At 36.8% G+C, this 26,535-nt stretch overlaps 1 protein-coding gene across 12 annotated transcripts in view; it reads right to left on the bottom strand.

Annotated features, from left to right (window-relative positions):
- Positions 1-26,535, bottom strand: part of CCDC91 (coiled-coil domain containing 91) — a 449,582-nt gene that overhangs the window by 319,550 nt on the left and 103,497 nt on the right. For 8 of the 12 annotated variants that reach the window (XM_023555097.2, XM_003405370.4, XM_023555080.2 and 5 more), the window contains 2 exons: positions 22,736-22,779; positions 20,323-20,401 (listed from right to left, as the gene is read on the bottom strand). In XM_023555097.2, the coding sequence (XP_023410865.1) occupies positions 20,323-20,401; positions 22,736-22,765 (109 nt within the window). In that variant the 5' untranslated portion in view covers positions 22,766-22,779. Of the gene's footprint in view, positions 1-20,322; positions 20,402-22,065; positions 22,408-22,735; positions 22,780-26,535 lie in introns of those variants that run through there. The other 4 variants (XM_023555102.2, XM_023555093.2, XM_023555068.2 and 1 more) reach the window with 4 other exon arrangements.

Consider the following 26,535-nt stretch of genomic DNA (forward strand, 5'->3'; position numbering starts at 1 on the left):
CACCCTGTACTTACTGTTAAACATATATCCTAGTTATAAGCGAGAAATTATTTGTTTCATTTCTGTATCCCTTACCAGATTGTAAGATTCCTGAAGGCAGACCTCTTGTCTGTATCGTTGGTTCCCCATTGTTCCTCCTGCACGTGGTATGCAATAAATATTTATTGCATAGAACAAAACTGACCAAAATAGAAAGTAAATAGTCTCACCTTCTAACTTCAAATAGGATCATAACCAAAGACAAATTATCCTATCTTTAAAAAAACTTAGGAGAAATAAAATTCATAAATTTCATCACAAATATTCCATCAAAGCAAAACACTCGTGTTCAAATCCTAAGACCAAGCGTTTGAGATGCTTTAAGATAATTCCTCTAGGTACTTCATGGATCAATAAGTTCAGTAACTCTTTTTTCACTAGATGAATGAATAATTCTACCAGTAATATTTTCCTTATATATTATTTGCTGTGTGTTCAGAGGATGTTAAGGGAATGGCTGGAGAAGCAAAATGACAGTTGATTTAGTTGGCTACTGGGTTTCTTAATAACCAAACTGTATATACTATTTGATTACAATGTATTATCAACCCTGTGTTGTCAGTCAAGTTGAATTAAAAGCTCCATCCAAATCAGGTGAATCACTTTATACCCACTTTACCTTATTCTGACTTCAGACAGATGATTAAAACCTTCATGTCTTAAGGAGACAAACGTTCTGTGTGAGTAAGTACAGGTAAATATTTCACTATTTATTCACTACTCTAAAGTATATTCCTGAACATATTTCTGTTCTCATTTCTAAGTATTTTAGGCAGTCTGTATTATTTATCCTAAAGTTATTTGGCAAGGTCCATTTACCAAAACAATTCATCTCAGGAGATCCACAATAAAATAGGCTTTATCACATTCACTTCAACCAAAACCTCAAAAAATTTACAATTTTAATTAAATGAAGAAAATTTTCATAATGAAATTATGAAAAATAACTTTCTTCACTTCAAGGATCCTTTAATAGGAAAGAAAAAGTTTAATGCATACTGGCTATATGCCAAAAGAATTATAGAAATTAGTGGGATTAAGAAAGACTTTGATTAGGCACAGTAGTAATGCCAAACTCACGCAGGATTTTGTAACTATGGTTAGTATATATGATTGATTTATTCTAGAGATTATGCTAATAATTAGGTACAAACCTTTAGTACCTGATGTAGAGATTACAACAAAACATTCAGGAGAATATCATAATAGATCAAAATTTCAACCTCCAAAGTTACAATCAAACAATATATTTTATACTTTGATATTCAGGAATCCACAAAAATGAGAAAATCCCAAACACTTGTCAACTTTAAAATCAAATTCCACAGATACCCCAGATACCTTTATCTCAGTTCTGAAGTCACTTCTGAGGGTCACCCTTCAGCCAAAGATTGGACAGGTCCCTAAAACAAAACAAGACTAAAAGGGCACACCAGCTCAGGAGCAAGGACAAGAAGACAGGAGGGGGCAGGAAAGGTGGTAACGGGGAGCCCAAGGTCAAAAAGGGGAGAGTGTTGACATGTCGTGGGATTGGCAACCAATGTCACAAAACAATGTATATTGTTTAATGAGAAACTAATTTGCTCTGTAAACCTTCATCTAAAGCTTAATTTAAAAAAAATTGCCACAGACAATCAACATTTACTGACTACTCACTGCGCCCCAGGCTCTCTCGCTGCCAGTTAGAGAACATGGGGGTGAGGGGAAGGCAAAGTGGATGCAGGGAAGAGACTGCTAAAATGATCTAGGAAAGAGATGATGGAGGTTTTGACTGGGATAGTGACCAGGGAAGTGGAAAGAAGTAGATAGATTCCCATGTTTTGCCTGAAATTAAAACCTACAGAACTTACTGATGGATGGGATATGGGATAGGTAACCATTAGGAGAAAACAAGAACAGAAAAGGATCAGAAGATTAAAGAATCTCAAGAAATCATGGTATGCCCAAAAAGGAACCATCAGGAATGTAGTGTTTACAAAAAATTGCAACAAGAGTTAAAGACACTGTCTGAAAAAATCAAATACCCAAACTTCAAAAAGAGTAAGTGCCTGAAAACTCAACCTGAATGAACTCAAAATGCATGTTGGTATAAATTCGCATTAGGAACAATGGTAATCCTTAGGGGCCCCAGTCCAGGGCCACCGAGCCAAGTGTGAGCAGAGAGCATCAGTCAGAGCCTCTGGTTATGCTGGTCCTATTGTCCTGTGAATCTCATGTTCCTGTAGGCCCCTCAAACCTCTGTGTAACCATAGAGAATACCCACAGCAGAAGAATCTCCTGTATTTGACTAGAGGTAGGCCTGGGTATCCAGAAAAAGAATATCATAGAGTAGAGGGGGATGAGGGATGGAGGAACAAAAGTGACAATTCAGTCAGCATCAGGCATTGGCCTCTGACCTCTATGAAAGACATCAGGTCAGACTCTGAAAATCTTGCTGGTCCCACGTTACACTATATATAAGTCTCATCCACAGTCTCTGCATCTAAAATCTACTTCTACAGCCTCCCCACGTAACCCCAACTGAGTGGACAGGATGATGATTTCTGCCTCTTCGAAGACTCAGACATGGGGCTTGCTCTGAACCAGTCCTAGGCCTGGCTCTCTGGTCACAACATGGAGCCCTAACCTTTATAAAAAAAAAAAGACCAAGAATTCCAGAATCCCAAGAGGAGGATGACACTCTAGACTTCAGCTATTGCTGAATGGGATCTGAAATTTTAGAACGGCCTGTCAATTAAAACTGTGAGCAACGTGTATGCTATGATATTCTTCCATGTTGTTGTGTGTAGCTGTAGTTGGTCAGTTTTCAAGGTGTGTATGTTCTGTGTTCTATTATATAAATATACTCCAAAATATTAAAAGTTCTATTATTGATGGATATTTGGGTTGTTTCCAGTTTGGGTGGTATTATAAACAATACTGCAATGAACATTATCATATACATTAAAAAAAATACAATGTCACAGCTAAGGAGAATTTCTAACTACCATGCTGACTAATTTACCTGTGATCTGCTAAAGAAGGCTTTATTTTGGATATATTCATAAAATTCCTATCACACGACCAACATGACCAACATTTCCTTCTGTGTGACCTTATAAACATGAAATTTGACATTATTCAGTATTAGAGAACATGTTTTACTCTATGCTTGTATTAGTAAAATAGATCGGTTATCTGTTAATTTTACATAATCTCTCCATTAAGTCAAAGGAACAATATAAATTACTACCTAAGTTAAAATAGCTTTGCTGAAAGTACATACTGTAGGGCTGTTTGGAATAGCAAGAGACTAGTGAAAAATAACTGGTTGCATGAATAATGTGGTACATGCCTACAAAAGAGTACTATGCAACCATTAAAATGGTTGAGACCCAAAAGTACTCATAAGGAGCCCTAGCGGCACAGTGGTTAAGTGCTCAGCTGCTGACCAAAAGGTCAGCAGTTCAAACCCACTAGCTGCTCCACTTAAGAAAGATGTGGCAGTCTGCATCCATAAAGATTCACAGCCTTGGAAACCCTATGGGGCAGTTCTCCTCTCTGTCCTATAGGATTGCTGTGAGTTGGAATCAACTCAATGATAGTGGGTTTGTTTATCCTAAATTTTTATAAGTACTCACGCAGAAAGATCTTAAGTTACTGTAAAAAAGAGCAAAGTGTGTTAGTATGTGTATACAGCATGCTGTTATCCTGTTAGTTGCCATTAAGTCATCTCTGACTCATGGCAACCTTATGTATATCAGAACAAAACACTGCCTAGTCCTGCGCCACCTTCATAATTGTTGGTATGTTTGGTATGTATACATGTTGGTTATGAGTCCATTATAAAAAAAAAAAAAAAAAAAGAGTCCATTATAGCTATCGTTAAATTCCTTCTAACCAATGAGGCTCATCTTCTAGCACTGTATCAGGTAACATTCTGCTGTGATCCAAAATGTTTTCACTGCTTAATTTTCAGAAGTATATTGCCAGGCCTTTCTTCCTGGTCTGTCTTAGTCTGGAAGTTCGAGTAAAACCTGTCCACCACAGGTGACCCTGCTGGTATTTGAAATACTGGCAGCATAGCTTCTGGCATCATTTAAAAAAAAAAAAGGCAATTGCCACTGAGTTGATTCTGACTCACAGCAACTCCATGTGTGTCAGAATAGAACTGTGCTCCAAGGGTTTTCAATGCCTGATTTTCCAGAGGCAGATCACCAGGCCTCTCTTCCAGGGTTCCTCTCAGTGGCTTGGAACCTCTGACCTTTCAGTTAGCAGCCGAGCACATAAACCATTTGCACTGTCCACGGACTCCTTCCAGCATCATAACAACATGCAAGCCACCACAGTACAACTAACAGATGGGTGGTGGATACAACATGCTACCACCACATAAGTATCTGCGTAAAGTGAAGAGGGTGCGTGCACATCTGCATATGCCTGGAAGGTCTCTGGATGTCTACAGAAGAAACTGTTAACACTAATTACACCAAGGAAGGAGACACAGGGGACTAGAGGGCTACAAAAAACAGGAAATTTCACTGGATACTCTTTTGTGTTATTTCCCTGTCCTTGCATGCCCTTGTTCTACATATGTGTGTGTATGTGTCTGACAAGAGTTATAAAAAGTATATTTTCTGAGGCCAAAAAAATGTGATTCAGAAAAGTAGCTAAATATAAATTTATATATTGGTATAAGAATGCTAGGCAATGATTCTAACAGTTACTGAGCCAGATATAGCCTAAGCTTTTTGTCTGTTTGTTTTGGCTAATTTAGGATTACAATGCAAAACAGTCAGAGCATATCTTCATTTTATAGGAAAAAGCCTCACTACCAAACCTTCATTTTTTAGTAATATGAGAAAATTCCTATGAAATTTGATTTTAAAATTGCTATATTTTTCTTTGAATGTATTCTTAAACATTCTGAAAAGTAAATCATAGTCCTGTTAAAAAGAAAGTTCAGAATCACATAGAACAAATAAAGATTACATTATAAAATACAGGATGAAAAATCCATGTAAATGATAACTGATAATAATTAAAATGTATAGAAAAGGACCAAGTTTATCCTAACTTTTTATAGGTCTTTACATTAATATTTGTGTTCTATGTTTATAGCTATGTTTTTTAGAACAAATACAATGGATTAGATTACTCAAGTGTTAGCTGGATCACACAGTTAAAACCAGGCAGTACGATTCACCTAATGGAAACAACTTACATTACAGACATCGTAACCAAAAAAAGGCCTTAAACTCAAAATCTCAAAGGACATTTATATCTAAGTCCTTCAATTTAATATATTAGCTGATTGAGTTTCAGAGAAGTTGAAACTTAGAAATTACACTCTAAGGGTAATCCAAACCCAAAACTCCACACTTCAGTCACTGATTTTTAACTCTAAACAACGCTTTAAACCTAAGCTTTAAAATATAACAAATATGACTAATATATTCCCTATTGTATGCATTAATGAAGATAGGAAAACCAAAAACCCACTGCTACTGAGTCAATTCCAGCTTAGTGACCGAAAGGACAGAGTGGAACTGCCCCTTAAGGTTTCCAAGGCTGTAAATCTTTACAGAAGCAGGCTGCCACATCTTTCTCCCATGGAGGGGCTGGTGGGTTGAACCAATGACCTTTTGGTTAGCAGCCGAGTGCTTAATCACTGTGCAACCAGGGCGTGAAGATGGAAAATGCCATAAATTACTGGAAATCCACATGAAGAATAGCATTTTTATGTATAGTAATAATTCACAGCTTATAAAAGCTGCCACCTTAGGTGTCATTTATAAGAACTGGATCCAAAATTAAAGAAGGTGAGTTAATAATCTGGGAAGAAAGAAGAAAAATAAAGGAATTAACAAAAGGAAGCAATCTGGCAATCTCTCATTCAAATAATCTATGTAAAGGTATTATGAAATTATTACAATGAAAATATGGTTTATGACCTGATTTTTAAAAAAAGTCTTAAGTGGTTACAAATAAGAAAGGATGGAAAAGTTTTTAAACATTACCCACAATGCCTATTACAATGCAGGTATGTGAATATGTAGTAAATCGCCTTCAAATTTAACCTCAAATATATATCAGAACAATGAATTTGGTTAATGTACGTTATTACCATGTGCAAACCACAGATTAATCTGAGAAATAAAAATATCACAACCATTTTTTTTTAAACAAAAATCTGTAGACTCAGGTTCTGAGCTCTCATAGATGTGTAACACAGAATCTACTGGAAAAACACGGTTAGCAAGGAGAGTAATGGATATTAACGAAACGGCTGATTTGTTATCCTAGGTTTTCCTGGCCAGGAGAATGGAGAATGGAAAAACTGAACCATGAAATCAAAAAGGCATCTGCCTTCCAGGTTTCTCTTTGCCAATGTCTTGAGAAAAATGTTTGAACTTTCCTGCTGGCTTTGTATGCAAATAGCTCCAGATGCAAAGTGAACCACATCTAAGTTACTTGATTCAACTTTTGCTGGTTCAATTCCCATTATTCCTTCTAAAGGGGTAGACTTGTGACAGACATTTTAGTTTGCCCTGTATATAAGCTGTTTTGAAGGAGCTAATTTGGATTAAAGTATCTATCTGGACCACTTGTTTTTCCTTTTGATGGTCAATGAATTCTAATGTGATCTGTGTAGTGCTACAAGAAACTTAGAAACATATTGGAAAGGACAGTATTCAAGGTTTTTGCCTCCCACCTCGCCTTCTAGGCAATTTATATTTATACATTTAAAAGTAAAAAGTGAACAGTCATTGCCTCTAAAACAGCACCACTCACATTGTACACAACGGCACCATGACAACATTACCTGACCTAATATCCTTTTCATGCAACTGCTATCAAAGTTTTGAAGCTAGTTACTGATAAAAGTGGCTTAATTATTAACAATACATTTCATGAAACGTCCTCTCCTTTGAAGTGACAGCTTTCAAATGGCATCACTGAAAATGGAAAATGGCCTACAGCAAAAGGTACTTCTTCTTCTTGTTGTTGTTAGGTGCCATCAAGTTGGTTCCTATGTACAACAGAAGGAAATACTGCCCTGTCCTGAGCCATTCTCATGATCACTGTTATGCTTGAGCCTATCGTTGCAGCCACTTTGCCAATCCATCTCATTGAAGGTCTTCCTCTTTTTCGCTGACCCTCTACTTTACCTAGTATGATGTCATTGTCCCAGGGCTGATCCCTCCTGATAGCATGTCCAAAGTATGTGAGACATAGTCTCACCATCCTTGCTTCTAAGGAGCCTTCTTGTTGTACTTCTTTCAAGACAGATTTGTTCATTCTTTTGGCAGTCCATGGTATATTCAATATTCTTCTCCAACACCACAATCCAAAGGCGTCAATTCTTCTTCAGTCTTCCTTATTCACCGTCCAGCTTTCACACACATATGAGACAACTGAGAACACCATGGCTTGGGTCAGGTGCACCTTAGTCCTCAAGGTGACATCCTTGCCTTTCGACACTTTAAAGAGATCTCTTGTAGCCAATTTGCCCAACGCACTACATCTTTTGATTTCTTGACTGCTGCTTCCCTGGGTGTTGACTGTGGATCCAAGTAAAATGAAATCCTTGACAACCTCAAATCTCCTCTCCATTTATCTTGATGCTGCTACTGGATTGTTGGAAATGTTGTCTGAGATGTAGTAAACTTTCAAATATATGAAAAGTGAATGAATAAATTAACAACAAACTAAAGAATTAATTTAAATAAATCCCATGTGTTCTGAAACTCTGGGTATGCTGAAGTCAGAAAATGTGACCAAAAACACATAGTAACCCCAAACTAAGATTATGCAACAGTCTAATGTTCTTAGAATTTGTAAGGCCAAGTAAAAGTAAAGTCCTTCTTTCAAAAGGGAATAGGTAAAGCAGAAATTGTACTGAAAGGTAAAAATGGAGAGAATAGGGAGGAAATCAAAATGCAAAGTGGGGAGGGGGGGGAGCCCTGGTGGAACAATGGTTAAGCATTCAGCTGCTAACCAAAAGGTTGGCAGTTCGAACCCACCCAGCAGTTCAACAGGAGAAAGAAATGGAGATCTGTTCCTTTAAAGATGGATAATTACATCCTAGATGTGATTACAGCCTAGAAAGCCCTATAGGGGCAGTTCTACTCTGTCACATGGGGTCACTGAGTAGAAAGCAACTCAATGGCACCTAATAACAACAATACACACACACACACCTCCAAAAATTATCTCTAAAAATACACCACTATGAGTATTACACTGATAACTTTCTGATTATGATATGCTATGCAAAATCTGGAATAGCTTCCTTTGAACCACACCTAGGAAAAAAAGGAGAACTAGATACTCCTACTATTGCTTCTAGACTCATAGTATATTGAAATAAAATTTATTCTAACCTCCACTGTTACCTGCCGACATATAGTACGACAAGCTGAGCAATGAGAAAAGATGAGCAAGAGAGTAGTTCAGTCTTTCTAACCTATGACTACTCCTGTTAATTATAATTTCCAGACCTATTTTTCTGAATTGAGAATTACCAGTAAGGTCAACTGAGCCCTAGAGGAAAATGCTTCTTAGCCATCTTTGAGTAATGATCTAAGATTTTCAAGATGAATATATTTTTTTAAATGCAAGTTTAGGTTTGCTTTTCTCTAACTTGTGACTGAAAGGCTATTTAATTACCCCAAGGAATAAAAATGACAAAGGGTTAACTGAAAGTAAATCTGGTCTACTAACCATCAAGAAACAATTGCTGAGCAATTTTTTATTAACAAGGCATAATGCTGGGCACTTAGGATTCAAAAAGATTTAAAATACAGACTCTGCCCTTCAAGACTTAGACTAATATAGATATGTAGAGATGGGAATCATACTGATAAAATAATATACAAAAACATAAATTAGCATAAGCTAAATGTCAAGCAAGTAGTACAGAAAAGAGAAAGAGTAGCTCAAAAGAAAAGGAGCAGTTGATAAGCTATGAAACAAATTCCATGAAAGAGTTATAATTTTTTTTGAATGAAACATAAGACTCAAGTAAGTAGATCTGAGATGAGGGAAAGTACGACAATCAGGAGCAACAGCAAGGAGATAGGAACCGACATCATCTAGGAACACTATGTAGACCACAGACTTCAAGCAAACTAGTCATGGAAGACAAGGTAGAGGGTAAAGCTATGAAATAGGCAGAAAAATACTTGAATAAAAGTCATTCTCCTAGGATATCTTTCACTAAAATGAAGTAACAATTTCCACGTATTTACCGAGAATAAAGAAGAAGTGAATAACCTTCATCTCTCGTTTACATCCTCTAACTCCTACGATAATAGAGACACATTTTACAGGTAAGATGCCATACCTGCCAATTGTTTAATGAGAATATTGGCCTAAAGATAATAGTTTGTAAAGAATCAACATGAACATTTCATTTATTCTATCTGGCAATTCATTAATTTCATCATCAGCCCTGCAAATAATAAGCTAGCATTTTAGGGATCTATGATGCAAATGATACTAATATTACAATGAGATGCATGTCTTGAGGTACCTCAATTCATTAACAGAATTGCAGGCTGTAAACAGACACTCTGCATATATTAATTATCCCAGTATCTATTAAGAAACCAACCCCCATCTACCCTGAAGCAATATAATCACTAGGCACACAAGGACGACTGCACTCTTTACATAACAAAAATCCTTTATTCTAACTCCAAGAACAAAAATTTCTATTCTACCCAACTCCTTTAAAGACTCAAACCAAATGTTTCTCAGTAATCTTCCCGGATTTTAAATTATGGTAAAACCTGATTAATATTCATCTCTCTTAAAAAAGATTTTCCATATATATTACAGACAGTGAGGGTGTAGGTAGAGTAGGAGACAAAAAAAGAAGAGAAATATAGTCTTCTTCCTTAAACTGAAAAGAATCTGCCTGATTCCTTAAGGTATCTCTCTTCTCTGGTTTTTAGTGTAGGAATGATTAAATTGTTCTGCTAATTAGATTGTTCACTTCACTCTTTCCTAAACACTCTCCAGGTTCCTGAATCAGATGCAGACTTCTTAGCAGAGAAAGACAAACCATCCTCAACAAAGGAAAAAGATTGCTTTGGCTGAGAAAACACACCCACCATGCCTTTAACTTCATTCCCTGGCCAGGTTTGTTTTCCTCAACTTCTGCAACTCCCTGAGGAAATCCAGAAAGAATACCTTCTTCATATCTATTTTGTAAAAGGAATGGGAGAGAGAGAGAGGGAGAGACAGTTCATGGGTTTGCACGCACATGCGCGCTCACACGTACATACATACACGCACACTTTGGAAAGGGTTTGTTCTGTAACTCCAATTTTATTGGACTTTGAAACCCTGGTGGCCTAGTGGTTAAGTGCTACAACTGCTAACCAAAGGGTCAACAGTTTGAATCCGCCAGGCGCTCCTTGGAAACTCTATGGGGCAGTTCCACTCTGTCCTCTAGGGTCGTTATGAGTCAGAATCGACTCGACGGCACTGGGTTTGGTTTTTTTGGTTTTGAGGGCTTGGCCTATGGATGTACAGACACAAGCACAGATATAATATTCACTCCTGGAGAACAGGAATTAGATAATCTGCACACAATATAAAATTCTTTAATAAACTGTCTCAATTTTAGTTGTTGTTAGGTGCCATCTAGTCAGTTCTGATTTCTAGTGACCCTGTGTACAGCAGAACAAAACACTGCCTGGTCCTGTGCCATCTTCACAATCCTTGTTATGCTTCAGCTCACTGTTGCAGCCACTGTGTCAATTCACCTCGTTGAGGGTCCTCCTCTTTTTTGCTGACCCTCGACTATACCAACCATGATGTCCTTCTCCAGCGACTGGTTACTTCCTAATAACATGTCCAAAATACCTGAGATGAAGTCTCACCATCCTCACTTCCAAGGAGCACTTTGGCTGTATTTCTTCCAAGATAGACTTGTTCGTTCTTCTAAGCAGTCCATGGTATATTCAATATTCTTTGCCAAAACCATATTACTGCCACAATTACTATAGGAAAACAGACTGTTCTTGCACTCATAAGAAGCAAAGGAGTACAATCTGGCTTCAACGTCCAATCTACTGAAACCATTTCCTCAAAAGACACTTATGACCTTCTGTGGGTTTTTTCTCAGCCTCAAATCTCACTGACCTCTCTAGAGCCTCCGATACAAGTGACCACACCTTCCTTAAAATTTTCTATTCCTGATGTCTGTGTTGCAGCACTATCCCAACTCTCTTCTTACCTCTCAAACTTCAGTCCCTTTCTCTTTTCTGTTGCCTAAATAAGAACATCCAAATTTTTATTCTCAAGCCTATTATCTCTATATGCTGCTTCTCTCTGTGATCTCCTACAACTGTCGTACCAATGGAAAAACTCTCAAACCAATAACTCTAGCCCTGACCTCTCTCCTGAGCACTAGGAAACTTAAACACACACATTGAAAAATAAATTCATTAAGGCCATATTCTACTACAGGCAAATTCCTTTAAATTTCCTGTTTTTGTTCATGGTAACAACATTTTTCCAGAACCACGGCTTGAAATTTCAAGAATTAATTTTGATTCTCCTACACCCTGGCATCAACTCATTCACATAGTCCTGCTGATGTTTTATTCAAAAAAAGAGTTAGAGAAAAAAAACTGGAATAGAATCTGAAAGGTTCGAGTCCATCCTTAAACACTTTAATCTTTATCAAACTACAGAACTTTTCTAAAACATTGTTTTGTCATCTGCACAATGCGGATAGTAACTTTTCTAAAACATTGTTTTGTCATCTGCACAATGCAGATAGTATAGTTCCCTGTCTATATTATTTGGAAAAAAAAAAAAAAAAATGGGCAGCACACCGAAAATCCTAAGCCATTATATAAATATCATTTATTATCCCAACTCTTCTTCTTAGCCAATCTGTGGGTTGATCAAATAATCCAAAAAGCTGAACTGTGTGAAGAAGAACAGGGCATCAGGTTTGGAGGAAGACTCATTAACAACCTGTGATATGCAGATAACACAACCTTGCTTACTGAAAGGAAAGAGGACTTGAAGCACTTACTGATGAAGATCAAAGCCTTCAGTACAGATTAACCTCGATATAAAGAAAATAAAAATCCTCACAACCGGACCAATAAGCAACAGCATGATAAACAGAAAACACTGAAGTTGACATGGATTTCATTTTACTTGGATCCACAATCAATGCTCATGGAAGCAGAGTTAAGAAACCAAGTGACATTACAGGAGAAGTCAGCATAATTTGACCGAGGTAAAGTCATAGAAGCTTCCTAGACACATCCAAATACCTTGAGGGACCGAATTATCAGGGCTGAGGGATGGGAACCATGGTCTCTGGGGACATCGAGGTCAATTGGCATAACATGGTTCATAAAGAAAATGTTCTACATCCTACTTTGGTGAGTATTATCTGGAGTCTTAAAAGCTTGTGAGTGGCCACCTAAGACACTCCATTGGTTTTACCGCATCTGGAGCAAGGGAGGATGAAGAAAATCAAAGACGCAAGGGCAAGATTAGTTCACAGACTAATGAACCACACGAACCACAGCCTCCACCAGCGTGAGCCCAGAAAAACTAGACGGTGCCAGGCTACCACCACCGACTACTCTGACCAGGATCACAATCAAATTCAAATTCACACACACACACACAAAAAAAAGACCAGATTTACTGGTCTGACAAAGACTGGAGGAACCCTCAGACTACGGCCCCAAGACATCCTGCTAACTCAGAAATGAAGTTACTTCCAAAGTCCACATTTCAGCCAAAGGTTAGACAGGGCTATAAAACAAACAATAACACACGTTCATCTTAGTTCAATCAAGTATACAATACCAAAACAGCAACATCTGCCTAAAAGCAAAGACACGAAAACAGAAAAGGATGGGAAAACTATACTAATGGAAACAGGCAACCCGCAGTCATAAGGGAAAGAGGGAGAGTAGTGGCTCTTTACAGGGATTGCAACCAATGTCAAAAACGAATTTGTGTGTACATTTTTTAATGAAAAACTAAGTTGCACTAAACTTTCACCTAAAGTACAATAAAAATTTGTTGTTTTTTTTTTTTTGTTTTTTAACAAATAACCACTCATAAAATGGGCAAAGGACTTGAAAAGACATTTCACTGAAGAGGACATTCAAATTGCCACACACGAAGAGATCCTCAGTGTCATTAGCCATCAGAGAGACGCAAATCAAAACCACAGTGAGATATCATTTCACGCCCACTAGGATGGTAAGATAATAAAAAATAAAAAATAAAAAAACAGAAAACAACAAATGTTGGTAAGAATGTGGGGAAATTGGAATCCTTATCCATTGCTGATGGGAATGCAAAAGGGTGCAACTATTATGGAAAACAGTGTGGTGCCTACTCAAAAAACTAAAATTAGAACTATCATTTTGTTGTTGTTAGGTGCCATAGAGTCAATTCCAATTCATAGCAACCCTATGCAGAACGGAACAAAACACTGGCCGGTGCTGGGCCACTCTTACAATTATTGTTATGCTTGACCTCATTGTTGCAGCCACTGTGTCAACCCACCTTGTTGAGGGTCTTCCTCTTTTCCGCTGACCCTGTACTCTGCCAAGCATGATGTCCTTCTTCAGGGACTCATCCCTCCTGATAACATATCCAAAGTAGGTAAGATGCAGTCTCGCCATCCTTGCCTCTTACGAGCATCCTGGCCACACTTCTTCCAAGACAGATTTGTTCGTTCTTTTGGCAGACCATGGTATATTCAATATTCTTCACCAACACCACAATTCAAAGGCATCAACTCTTCTTCGGTCTTCCTTATTCATTGTCCAGCTTTCACATCCATATGATGCAACTGAAAATATCATGGCTTGGGTCAGGCACACCTTAGTCTTCAAGGTGACATCTTTACCTTCCAACACTTCGAAGAGGTCCTTTGCAGCAGATTTATCCAATGCAATGTGTCTTTTGATTTCTTGACTGCTGCTTCCATGGCTGTTGATTGTGGATCCAAGAAAAATGAAATACTTGACAACTTCAATCTTTTCTCTGTTTATCATGATGTTGCTCATTGGTCCAGTTCTGAGGATTTTTGTTTTCTTTATATTGAGGTGCAGTCCATACTGAAGGCTGTGGTCTTTGATCTTCATTAGTAAGTGCTCCAGGTCCTCTTCACTTTCAGCAAGCAAGGCTCTGTCATCTGCATAACGCAGGTTGTTAATGAGTCTTCCTCCAATCCTGATGCCCCATTCTTCTTCATATAGTCCAGCTTCTCGTGTTATTTGTTCAGCATACAGATTAAATAGGTATGGTGAAAGAATACAACCCTGATGCACACCTCTCCTGACTTTAAACCAATCAGCATCCCCTTGTTCTGTCTGAACAACTGCCTCTTGATCTATGTAAAGGTTCCTCATGAGCACAAATAAGTGTTCTGGAATTCCCATTCTTTGCAATGTTCTCCATAGTTTATTATGATCCACACAGTCGAATGCCTTTGTACAGTCAATAAAACACAGGTAAACATCCTTCTGGTATTCTCTGCTTTCAGCCAGGATCCATCTGACATCAGCAATGATATCTCTGGTTTCACGTCCTCTTCTGAAACCAGCCTGAATTTCTGGCAGTTCCCTATCGATATACTGCTGCAGCCATTTTTGAATGATTTTCAGCAAAATTTTGCTGCGTGTGCTATTAATGCTATTATTCTATAATTTCCACATTCGGTTGGATCACCTTTCTTAGGAATAGGCATAAATATGGATCTCTTCCAGTCAGTTGGCCAGGAAGCTGTCTTCCATATTTCTTGGCATAGACAAGTGACCACCTCCAGAGCTGCATCTGTTTGTTGAAACATCTCAATTGATATTCCATCAATTCCTGGTGCCTTGTTTTTCACCAATGCCTTCAGAGCACCTTGGACTTCTTCCTTCAGTACCATCGGTTCCTGATCATATGCCACCTCTTGAATACCGACTAATTCTTTTTGGTATAATGACTCTGTGTATTCCTTCCATCTTCTTTTGATGCTTCCTGCGTCATTTAATATTTTCCCCATGGAATCCTTCACTATTGCAACTCGAGGCTTGAATTTTTTCTTTAGTTTTTTCGGTTTGAGAAATGCCAAGCATGTTCTTCCCTTTTGGTTTTCCATCTCCAGCTCTTTGCACATGTCATAATACTTTGTCTTCTCGAGAAGCCCTTTGAACTCTTCTGTTCAGCTCTTTTACTTCATCAATTCTTCCTTTTGCTTTAGCTGCTCGACGCTCAAGAGCAAGTTTCAGAGTCTCCTCTGATATCCATCTTGGTCTTTTCTTTCTTTCCTGTCTTTTTAGTGACCTCTTGCTTTGTTCATGTATGATGTCCTTGAGGTTATTCTACAACTCGTCTGGTCTGTGGTCACTAGTGTTCAATGGGTCAAATCTATTCTTGAGATGGTCTCTAAATTCAGGTGGGATATACTCAAGGTCATATTTTGGCTCTCGTGGACTTGCTCTGATTTTCTTCAGTTTCAGCTTGAACTTGCATATGAGCAATTGATGGTCTGTTCCACAGTCGGCCCCTGGCCCTCTTCCGACTGATGATATTGAGCTTTTCCATTGTCTTTTTCCACAGATGTAGTCAATTTGATTTCTGTGTGTTCCATCTGGTGAGGTCCATGTGTACAGTCGCCATTTATGTTAGTGAAAGAAGGTATTTGCAGTGAAGAAGTCATTGGTCTTGCAAAATTCTATCATTCGATCTCCGGCAGTGTTTTTATCACCAAGGCCATATTTTCCAACCACTGATCCTTCTTCTTTGTTTCCAACTTTCACGTTCCAAACGCTAGTAATTATCAATGCATCTTGATTGCATGTTTGATCCATCTCAGACTGCAGCAGCTGATAAAAATCTTCTATTTCTTCATCTTTGGCTCTAGTGGTTGGTGCATAAATTTGAATAACAGTCGTATTAACTGGTCTTCCTTGGAGGCGTATGGATATTATCCTATCACTGACAGCACTGTACTTCAGGATAGATCTTGAAACGTTCTTTTTGACAATGAATGCAACACCATTCCTCTTTGAGTTGTTATTCCCAGTATAGCAGACTATATGATTGTCCGATTCAAAATGGCCAATACCAGTCCATTTCAGCTCACTAATGCCTAGGATATTGATGTTTATGTGTTCCATTTCATTTTTGGCGATTTCCGATCTTCCTAGATTTATACTTCGTACATTCCAGGTTCTGATTATTAATGGATGTTTGCAGCTGTTTCTTCTCATTTTGAGTTCTGCCACATCAGCAAATGAAGGTCCTGAAAGCTTTACTCCATCCACGTCATTAAGGTCGACTCTACTTTGAGAAGACAGCTCTTCCCCAGTCATCTTTTGAGTGCCTTCCAACCTGGGGGGCTCATCTTCCAGCACTGTATCAGACAATGTTCCGCTGCTATTCATAAGGTTTTCACTGGCTAATGCTTTTCAGAAGTAGACTGCCAGGTCCTTCTTCCTAGTCTGTCTTAGTCTGGAAGCTCAGCTGAAACCTGTCCTCCATGGGTGACCCTGCTAGTGTCTGAATACCAATGGCATAGCTTCCAGCATCACAGCAACACGCAAGAGAACTATCATACGACCCAGCAATTCCACTCCTAGATATATACCCAAAAGACTTGAAAGCAGAGACTCAAAAAGAGACTAGTACACCAATGTTCACTGTAACACTGGTCACAATAGCCAAAAGGTAGAAACGACCTCAGTGGACATCAACAAATGAATGGATAAACAAAATGTGGTATACGCATATAATGCAATACTAGTCAGCCGGTAGAGAAATGAAGTTTTGATGCATTCTACAGTATGGATGGAGCTTGATGGCATTATGCTGAGTAAAACGAGCCAATCACAAAAAGACAAATATGGTATGACCTCACTTATATAATAAGACAAGAAAAGGCAAATGTGCAAAGAGCAAAGTTTTTAAGAGGTTACCAGGGACAGGAGGGAGGGGAAAAATAGGAATTAATTAATGTTGATGGAAAAACCACATTGATTAAGGGTAGGGTTGCACAGTCGATTATTGTAATTGCTGTCAATAAGCTGTACATATGCAACAAGTGATAGATGTATTTACAACAATGACCAAAAAAAGGAGTAGCTGCTGAGGCTGCTTATGTACAACCAAACACCTCATGTAATTTGGTTCCTTTGTTTGGAGGTCTGGAGTCATAGTTTCATGACACCCCAGTTAACTGGCTTAATGTGTTTAATGCTTCTGTTCTACCACTTAGTCCGCTATGTAGTGCCTGAGGTCTTAAAAGCTTGTGTGCAGCTATCCAAGGCACAAAAATTGGTCTCTATTCCCCTAGATCAACAGAGGAAGTAGAGTTAGGAATAGGAGGATGTGGATTGTGTGGCTAATTGCCGCCATGAACAACTGCCTCCTTTGCCGTGAGACCAGAAGAACCAGATGGTGCCCAGCTACCATTACTGAACATTTTGATCAACGATTCAATAGAGGAATCCTGATCAAAGGGGGAAAATGCAGAACAGAATTTCAAATTCTCTCATACTCTATACTTCCTGAAGCTCTGGAGGGTGGATGAATCCTTAAAGCTATTGCCCTGAGATAATCTTTAAACCTTAAACCAAAAATATCCACTGAAGTCATCTTAAAACCAAACAATAGTTTTAGCTTAACTAGTAAAAAAGGATTTACCTTGAGCATTATGCTTTTAAGAACAAACTGACAACAGCAACCTGAAAGATTAGGTAAGAAGCTTAGCAGGTAGTGAGTTTATGTCAATGAAGGAGGAACAACTCAGAAAAGAAGGGTGAGAATGGTTGTACAACTCAAAGAATGTAATGAATGTCACTAAGCTGTATATGTAAAAACGAATTGGTACATGTTTTCCTGTGTATATTCTCAACAACAACAACATAAATAAATAAATAAAATTTAGAAAGTAAAAGATCAAACAACGTATTTTCTTGGGCAAACCTGCTGCAAAGGGCCTCTTTAGAGTGTTCAAAAGCAAAGATGTCACTTTGAGAACCAAGGTGCACCTGATCTAAGCCACGGTGTTTTCAATCACCTCATATGCATGCAAAAGCTGGACAATGAGTAAAGAAGACCGAAGAGGAATTGATGCCTTTGAATTATGGTACTGGTGAAAAATCTTGAATATACCACGGACTGCCAGAAGAAGAAAAAATCTGTCTTGGAAGAAGTACAAGCAGAGTGTTCCTTAGATGCGAGGATGGTGAGACTTTATCTCACATATTTTGGACATGTTTTCAAGAGGGACCAGTCCTTGGAGGACATCAAGCGTGGTACAGTAGAGGGTCAGCGAAAATGAGGAAGACCTTCAACGAGATGGACTGACACGGTGGCTGCAACAATGAGCTCAAGCATAACAATGATTGTGAGGATGGTGCAGGACTGGTCAGTATTTCGTCCTGTTGTACACAGGGTCGCTATGAGTCGAACGCACCTAACAACATAACACTTCCTATTTCTATCTATTGCAGCCACCCTAATCTATTCATTCACTGAGCTACTTACACATTCATTCATTTTTTTCTTTAAGAATTCATTCCACAAATATTTATTGAAGGCCAACTATAATTTAGGTACTATGCTCACTCCCTGAGATACAACAATAGGACACACACAGTGCCTAACCCTCAAAACTTACAGTCTAACATGAAAGTCAGTAATGAGTGCATGTAGACATGGGAGAGGCCTCTAGGAAGACTTCCCAGGAAAGAAACATTAAAGCAAAAAGTAACAAAAAAAAAATCGGAGTCAGTATGGTAAGGGAGTGATAGAGAGTGGGACTAGTTAGCAGAGGAAAACAACTGTGGGCAAAGGAAACAACATATATAAAGCTCTGGAAATGAGAATGAACATCTTAACTATGTCATCTCTTTTCCATTATTTGCAACTGTGTTCCATTTATTTTTCTCTCTTCAAAAGCTTTGCTTACCCTCCCATTTCTGCCTATTGAAATCGTAAGCATCCTTCAAAGCTCAGATTAACAATATATGCCCACCTTCAAGGATGGTATTTGACTCATGTTGTTGTTGTTGTTGTGTGCCATTAAGTCAATTCCAACACATAGCAACCCTACAAGACAGAATAACACTGCTCCATAGGGTTTTCCTAGGAGTCGTGGTGGTGCAGTGGTCAAAAGTTCAGCTGCTAACCAAAAGGTCAGCAGTTCAAATCCACTAGCCGTTCCTTGAAAACCCTAGGGGGCAGTTCTACTCTGTCCTACAGAGTCATTATGAGTCGTAACTGACTTGGCACTAACAGGGTCGGGTAATCTTTATGGAAGCAGATGCCAGGTGTTTTCTCCCACAGAGCCACTTGGTGGGTAAACGCCAACGTTGCGGTTAGCAGCCTAGGGCTTAACCACTGCACTAACACAGCTCCTTATCATTTGACTCATAAACCTGTTGCCATCAAGTCAATTTCAACTTATACTGACTCTACAGTAGGCATGAAATAAGTATTCGAAGAATGGATGACAGAATGACATACTAATGAAAGTCTTTTCAATTATAAATACCCTTCATATTACAAATATGCATGTGCCTGCCCTACCTTTCCTTGAAGGAAAGGGCTAGACTATGTTCTATACATCTTTATCCCCCATACTGCTTAATAAATAATACGTACCAATGTTTATAAGATGAATAATTCTAATAATCTAGAACTACACAAAACTGTTAAAGGAAGACATTTTCATCTAATCCTGACTTTACAATGATTTGGTGAAATAAAAAGTCTAAAATCTCAAAATACTCTTCAGACATACATTATATTAAACATTAGATTTTCTTAGAACCATCTCTAAATAATGGAATTTATGTTGTATTTAATTTTTTGGATGGCTTGACTTTAATCTTCAATGTTTCTGAAAGGCTCTCAAAAATCTTCTAAGTTTAAATACTAGTAGATGATATATTTTTTTAGACTGTAAGAAGAAGGGAGACATTAACTAACGAACTGATATCCTAGAAAAAGTTCTTTGACACCTCATCTTCTTAAAACTAAGACAAATTAGAAAATGTATATTGTACTTTAATATCATTTAATGTTCCTGATACCATTTTTAGAATCAGGCCTCAAGCCACCATTGCATAATTTGTTATGCAATTCATAACTTGTTATGGAAAAACCTACATTAGTGAGTATATCTGGGTCATTCCATTTTTCAGATCAGAGAAGACCAAGTGTAAAGGTGAGAAACAGACTTTCAAACAAAAGGCAAAAATGTTAACAGAAAAAAAAATTCTAGTTACTGAAAGCCCTTACCTGTAGGAAAGGCAGCCCAAGGAATAGCAGGAGACATGGTTTGGGTTTCTCCATTTCCACTATCAAAAGTCTCTGCAGCCTAGAAAATAAAGGCAAGATTATTTTAAAATCAGAAAAGCAGAAATTGCATTTAAGTGATCAAGCCGGCCAGTTCTACAAGCATATCTTCTGTAAAATGATACACTTACACCTTCCCTCTTAACACCCAATTGCTTTTCAGTCTTCATTGCTACCACTTCCACCACTACTCATCACTTCCAGCATCTAATATTCCCTATTATCTTAAGTAAAATATTTCCTTCCTTACATTAAGGATATATAGAATAGAAATTACATTTGGAATATTTTCTATATATATCACATTTTCACTATGAGTCAAAAACACCTTGATTGCAACTCACAACAGCAGAGGTGATCACATTTTCACTTGAGGGCTTTATATATAAGTACTCTAACCTAATTCATCACAATATTTACACATCTCTGTAATGTAAATATATATATGATGTATGTTTATATCTATATATACACACAGATAGAATTTTTCCTTTAAAATGCAGAGATCAAATCTTTTTAAGAAATTAGCATAACACCTAACTACGGACTGATCTGAAGAAACAGGATACCAGCATTTAACATTTAAAGAATTCCTAAAGATAACATTTTCAATTAACAGGCTCTCCTATTTAATAACTTAAAAACAATGGTGCAATTACTGAATGTTGAGTTCATGGGTAAGACTGCAGAGTTTTCTAACTCTTAGATGTTCAAGTCACAGCAAAATTATTATTGAAAATAAAGGAGTCTGAATTTCAATTTGGATCCTATATTCAGTTATCAGCCAAAAAGTTAAATGGCACAATCTGCCAGTGACATAGAATACAGTAGCCACTCTCTACAAACTATGAAAAATGAACATGTTTATGTAACCAATGACAGAGGTCTTCCATATTTCTACAACAGAACGTGGAAAGAAAGAAACACAATAACCACAACTAAATTGTAATGGTTGGTTAACATTGTACCATATGTAATATTGAAAGGAATAGATTTATTGAATATAACATTGAAGTGAAACTGTTACTCTAAGAAGCACTATCCACTCTTTTTTTTTTTTCTTTGTATAATACATCAAGCATGGTTTAAATAAAGCCCTGGTGGCGTAGTAGCTAAGAGCTTGGCTGCCAATCAAAAGGTCAGCAGTTTGAATCCACCAGCCGCTCCTTGGAAACCCTATGGGGCAGTTCTATTCTGCCCTATAGGGTCACTATCAGTCAGAATCGACTCAACAGCTGCGAGTTTTATACTAGTTGTAACCTTCAAACTAAGTCAGATGATATCTGAAACCTCTCTTTGCCTCAAAATGAAAGGAATTTTTTCAGAACTTTAAATGTCACATTTCAGTTACATAAATAAGACTTAATCATCCAACAAAACACAAAGTATTGAAAAAGAAGTAGAAAATTTACAAATGCATTAAACAAAAAACAGTTTTAAACGAAACACAGAAAACAGGTCTGTCAATACTTAAATACCTTCATACTGACAATTAGCAGAAGAGAAAATGATTCTAACCTAAAGAGCCAACACCTCTTTCATGACATTCAAAACACTCAATATACACTTAATATCCTATTTTTCCCATTAATGTCATTAATTATACTCCTTAATTTTTCACAATCTCTTTGCTACCAAATTCTAAACTAGGTAAAAATCTTACTTAAAAAAAACCACAGAGCTCACTTGATGGAGGTTCCAGGACTTGAGCTCAGGCATCCTCACTCCTAATCCAGAGATTTTCCTGCAAGACTATACTGGCTGTGTAAAAATAACTGGGTTATAAAATATTTCAATAAAATGAACACACACTGAAAAGAATTAAGGAAAGGACACTGCTCTTCTTCAGCTAACAATTTCCACTTACAAGTAGGCATCCAACCCAAACCTGAGAGAATAATCTAATAACACAAACATACTAATTAGTCTATAAACCACCAAAAGGCTATGTATTTAATATATCAACTCATTACAGGTGTAAACATGAAAATGTATGACAGGAGCTTCAATACTCATCCTTCATCTCACAAGTATTTCCTAATAGACATGTATCCCAACAAAATCATCTGCTGACTATTTTTTAAAACCTCTTTTTTAATACTTCTACTGGTAGCACTTAATTATCTCACTTTAAACCATTCCTATGGGCAAGACCAATTGTTCAATAATCATAAATCAATTTTAACTTTCAGAGGGGAGATTTTTAAATTTTCTTTGATTTTATTTATTTCCAGAGTTACATTCAAAATGATCAAGAAAAAAGTATGACTCCCAATAAGAATACATTTTCAAAAATAGTTACCTCTAGTATAATCCCAGAAAGCTAAACAATTATTTAAGTAAAATAAGTGCATACCTCAAAACCACCAAAATCATCATCATCCATTTTTCAAGTGGAACCTGAAAAAATCAAAAGACATTGAAACAAGACCACACACATACTCAATTATGTCAAAACTCTTCTACTTAAATGTACATGCACTTTCATTTGTAAATCAAAATACTTCATTTGAGTTAAAAACACTTTTTTTTCCATTTTTTAACTGCTATCTATGCATGCATTATTATTGCAAAAAGAATGAGTAATTGGTTTTTACTTTCTGGCAAAATTAGCACTTTCTGTAACTTTTTCAGCAACCATGTATTTTGCCATTTTATGTTGAGAAGCCAGGGGTGGAAAAATATTCTTTTACATTTTAATTTGCTTTTCCCAAATTGGCACTGGGGCTCAATTCAATAATGCTTCCTGCTTTTTGCATCTATTCCTCAGTTGTCTGGCAACATCAGCATAAACTCCAGCTAAGAACAGGGCTGTGGTGAAATTTTGGAAATCTGTCCCCCACCACAAAGGTTCTTCCCTGGGTTTCATGGCCGAGGCTAATTTAGATTTTCAAAATTGATCAGCATTTTTGAGCTGTGGCCACAATTTTTGGAGCATTTTGATAGGTGTATTTTTAGCTGAAGCTGCTTTGCACTTTTGGAAAAATGTAGAGTAAGTTACTAGGCTGATCAAGATAAATCAAGTCATGTATTCATGGGAGACTAAAACCAAAACTAAATCCACTGCCACTGAGTTGATTCCGACTCATGCGGACCCTACAGGACAGAGGAGAACTTCCCTCATAGGGTTTTCAAGGCGTAATCTTTACAGAAGTAGACTGCCACATCTTTCTGCTGCCGTGGGAGACTAAGGATGAGAAAAACACAGACGAATACCCAGAATTTCTCTCTTCCTTACCGTTAAAGCGTGTTACAGAGAAGAGTAGTAAGATAGCATGTGCTTTAATTTGTCCTAAATGTATGTCGTAAATACAGAAGGAGAAAAACATTAGAACCTGGGCTTAAAAAAAAAAAATAGAATAAGCTTTTTTCTAGCAAACCATAAGAGAACTAAAATATCTGAAAAAGTGCAACAAGTGATAGATAAAACACTAATTAGAAAAATAAATTCTTATACAGATTGTTTCTCAAACTACGACTTGGAACCTATAATTGAGAATCAGTAGCTACAAGTAATAGTCCGGTACCTAATAACTGGTTTCCTTTCCTATCTTTTTAAGAGCATACCCAAACATTAATTATAGTTTATTTGACTCAGTAATACAAGATGGACTTGACTACAGGAAAACAATTCTCTCCAACTTCTAAAAAAAAGTGGCTAACCAAATTAAACTATATGTTAAGCAGTAATGCTAAAGAAATTTTCTGAAGTCTTTTGCTTTAAGGGATGAAGCAGTAGTCACGTGTAATCATGTTTTGCCTTCACACTTAAATTAACACTTATGCTTGGGGAAAAACTCAATATTTATCTCCAGGATTGTTTTGTCTAAATAGGCAAAGAAAATTTCTTTTCACAAACACTCAGGAGGTAATGACACTAAAAGCAATACATGTAGACAAAAATATATTATAAATGGGAAGGGCTTTATATTAACCATAGTATTATCACCATTCCCACGACTTAACAAAACGGTAAAAATTAAAAAATGAAAATGTTTTTCTCTAAAAATTAAGGTTGAATAAGTCATCCACATACAGCACTTAAAAAATATAAACCAGACTTTCAGAAACTTTTTTATGGTGGTTAGCTTGAAATAGAATTCACATTAATTTTGTGTTGCAAACAAATAGAAATCTGTATGCAATTACATTTTTCATGAAGAAATTATGAAAGAAAAAAAAAGTCTCCCTTAATCAATCACACGAGACCAAGTTGTCAACATTTGCCCTAAAGCAAAGATGAGAAGCTAAGGAAAGGCAGGGAAGCTAGATGAATGGAAGCATAACAAAAAGAATGTAAATAATGAGAATGTTGACACTTTCTGAAAAACATAACAAACGTCATGCAACAAGTTGTACAAAAATTGTTAAATGGGAACCTAACTTGCTAACTAATTTTATTTAATTGCTAACTAAGACACAATTAAAACAAAGAAATTAGGAAAAAAGAGTAACATGGATACTGAGAATTAACCAAGTCAAACCATAAAACACCAAGTTTGTCTTCTCTACATGTATCCCACAAATCTCAGGAGACAATTAAAAACTATTTTTAGCTTTTACAAATGTGATACCCAAATAAAATGGTTTCAAGAGAGTGGAATTTTTAGAGTAATGCTTCTATGTGTTTTTGTAAGTCACATCCTAATAATTATTTGTAAGGTGCCAGAAAATTTGAAAACAAAAACAAATACCAATGCCTAACAATCATTTCAGTCTGTTTGCTTGTGGTAATAAACCAAATTCCATCAGTTTCCTAAGTACTGATTAAGCTCTACAAAAGAACGTATTAGTGACCACTGATGTTTTCCATACCCCAGAAACTTTTACATATTAAAATACAGATGATAGTCTGATGATAGTTTTCCTCTACTTTCTTTTCAACTATTAAGACATTTAAAAAAAATAAATGTGTTCTGAGTTTCTTAAAACACAGAACCCAAGAAATAAAATCATTATTTTTAAAATAATAATCTTTCTCCATATAATTTAGGTTTCGAACCCTATAATAGTGTGTTTCCTTCTGAACATTTTAAAAAATGAGAAGAAAAATTAGTAGCAATGATTTGTAAAAATCAATTTTACAAAATAAATAATTTAAAAATTGGTTTTATAAAGATACATTACGAACTGTAGGTTCTTTATGGATTTAGATGCTCCAATACATTTTAAACATTATTTTATACTAAGTACATTTACATATAAATTCTTAGAAAATTTCTAGCATTTAACATGATAGCCCATTAAGCTACAAATATTATAAGAATGCAGCTACACCAAAGTGCCTGTCACTAAGTTACAGAATCATGTGTCTAGCTGAAAAATTGGCAGATCATATGGTTCATATCATGCAATTAATCTTTTTGTGTCTTGTGGGAGGAAAGATGTATACAATGTTATGACTTGAGCACTACATTGAAAGATCTCATATCTAGGTTTAACAATTCTGAGAATTCTGGGGTTATATCTAAATTTAATGTCTTTGTTGCTCTAGTATATTAATTTCTAACTTTGCTCCCCTTGGTATTTAATGTATTGCTGGTATTCTAAAAATATTTTACAAGAAGAACACACAAGAGGGTAAAACATATACATAGCACTCAATGTTACAAATTTATTATATACAAAATCCTCAAGACATTTACAGCCTGGTTTGCAGAAGAGGGCAGGCAGAGTATAAGAAAAGCATGCAACTACAAAGTATAAAAGATATAAAAGAGCTTTAAGGAAGAAGAAAATTTTCCCAATAGGAGGAAATATTTTCAGAACATGATATACCTGGTTGGAAGCATCCTGAAACACTTTAGGTAAGAGGAAACATTTGAGATAGATTTCAACAAACCTAACAGAAGATGGAAGGAATACACAAAGAGTCACTGTACCAAAAAGAATTGGTTGACACGCAACCATTTCAGGAGGTAGACCGTCAACCATTTCAGGAGGTAGCATATGGTCAAGAACTGATGGTACTGAAGAAAAAACTCCAAGCTGCACTGAAGGCACTGGTGAAAACAAGGCTCCAGGAATTGACAGGATACCAATTGCAATGTTTCAATAAACGGATGCAACAATGGAAGCACTCACTCATCTATGCCAAGAAATTTGGAAGACAGTAACCTGGCCAACCAACTGGAAGAGATCTATATTTGTGCCCAA

Source organism: Loxodonta africana, chromosome 4 (genome assembly GCF_030014295.1).
Source record: "Loxodonta africana isolate mLoxAfr1 chromosome 4, mLoxAfr1.hap2, whole genome shotgun sequence".
Classification (NCBI taxonomy): domain Eukaryota; kingdom Metazoa; phylum Chordata; class Mammalia; order Proboscidea; family Elephantidae; genus Loxodonta; species Loxodonta africana.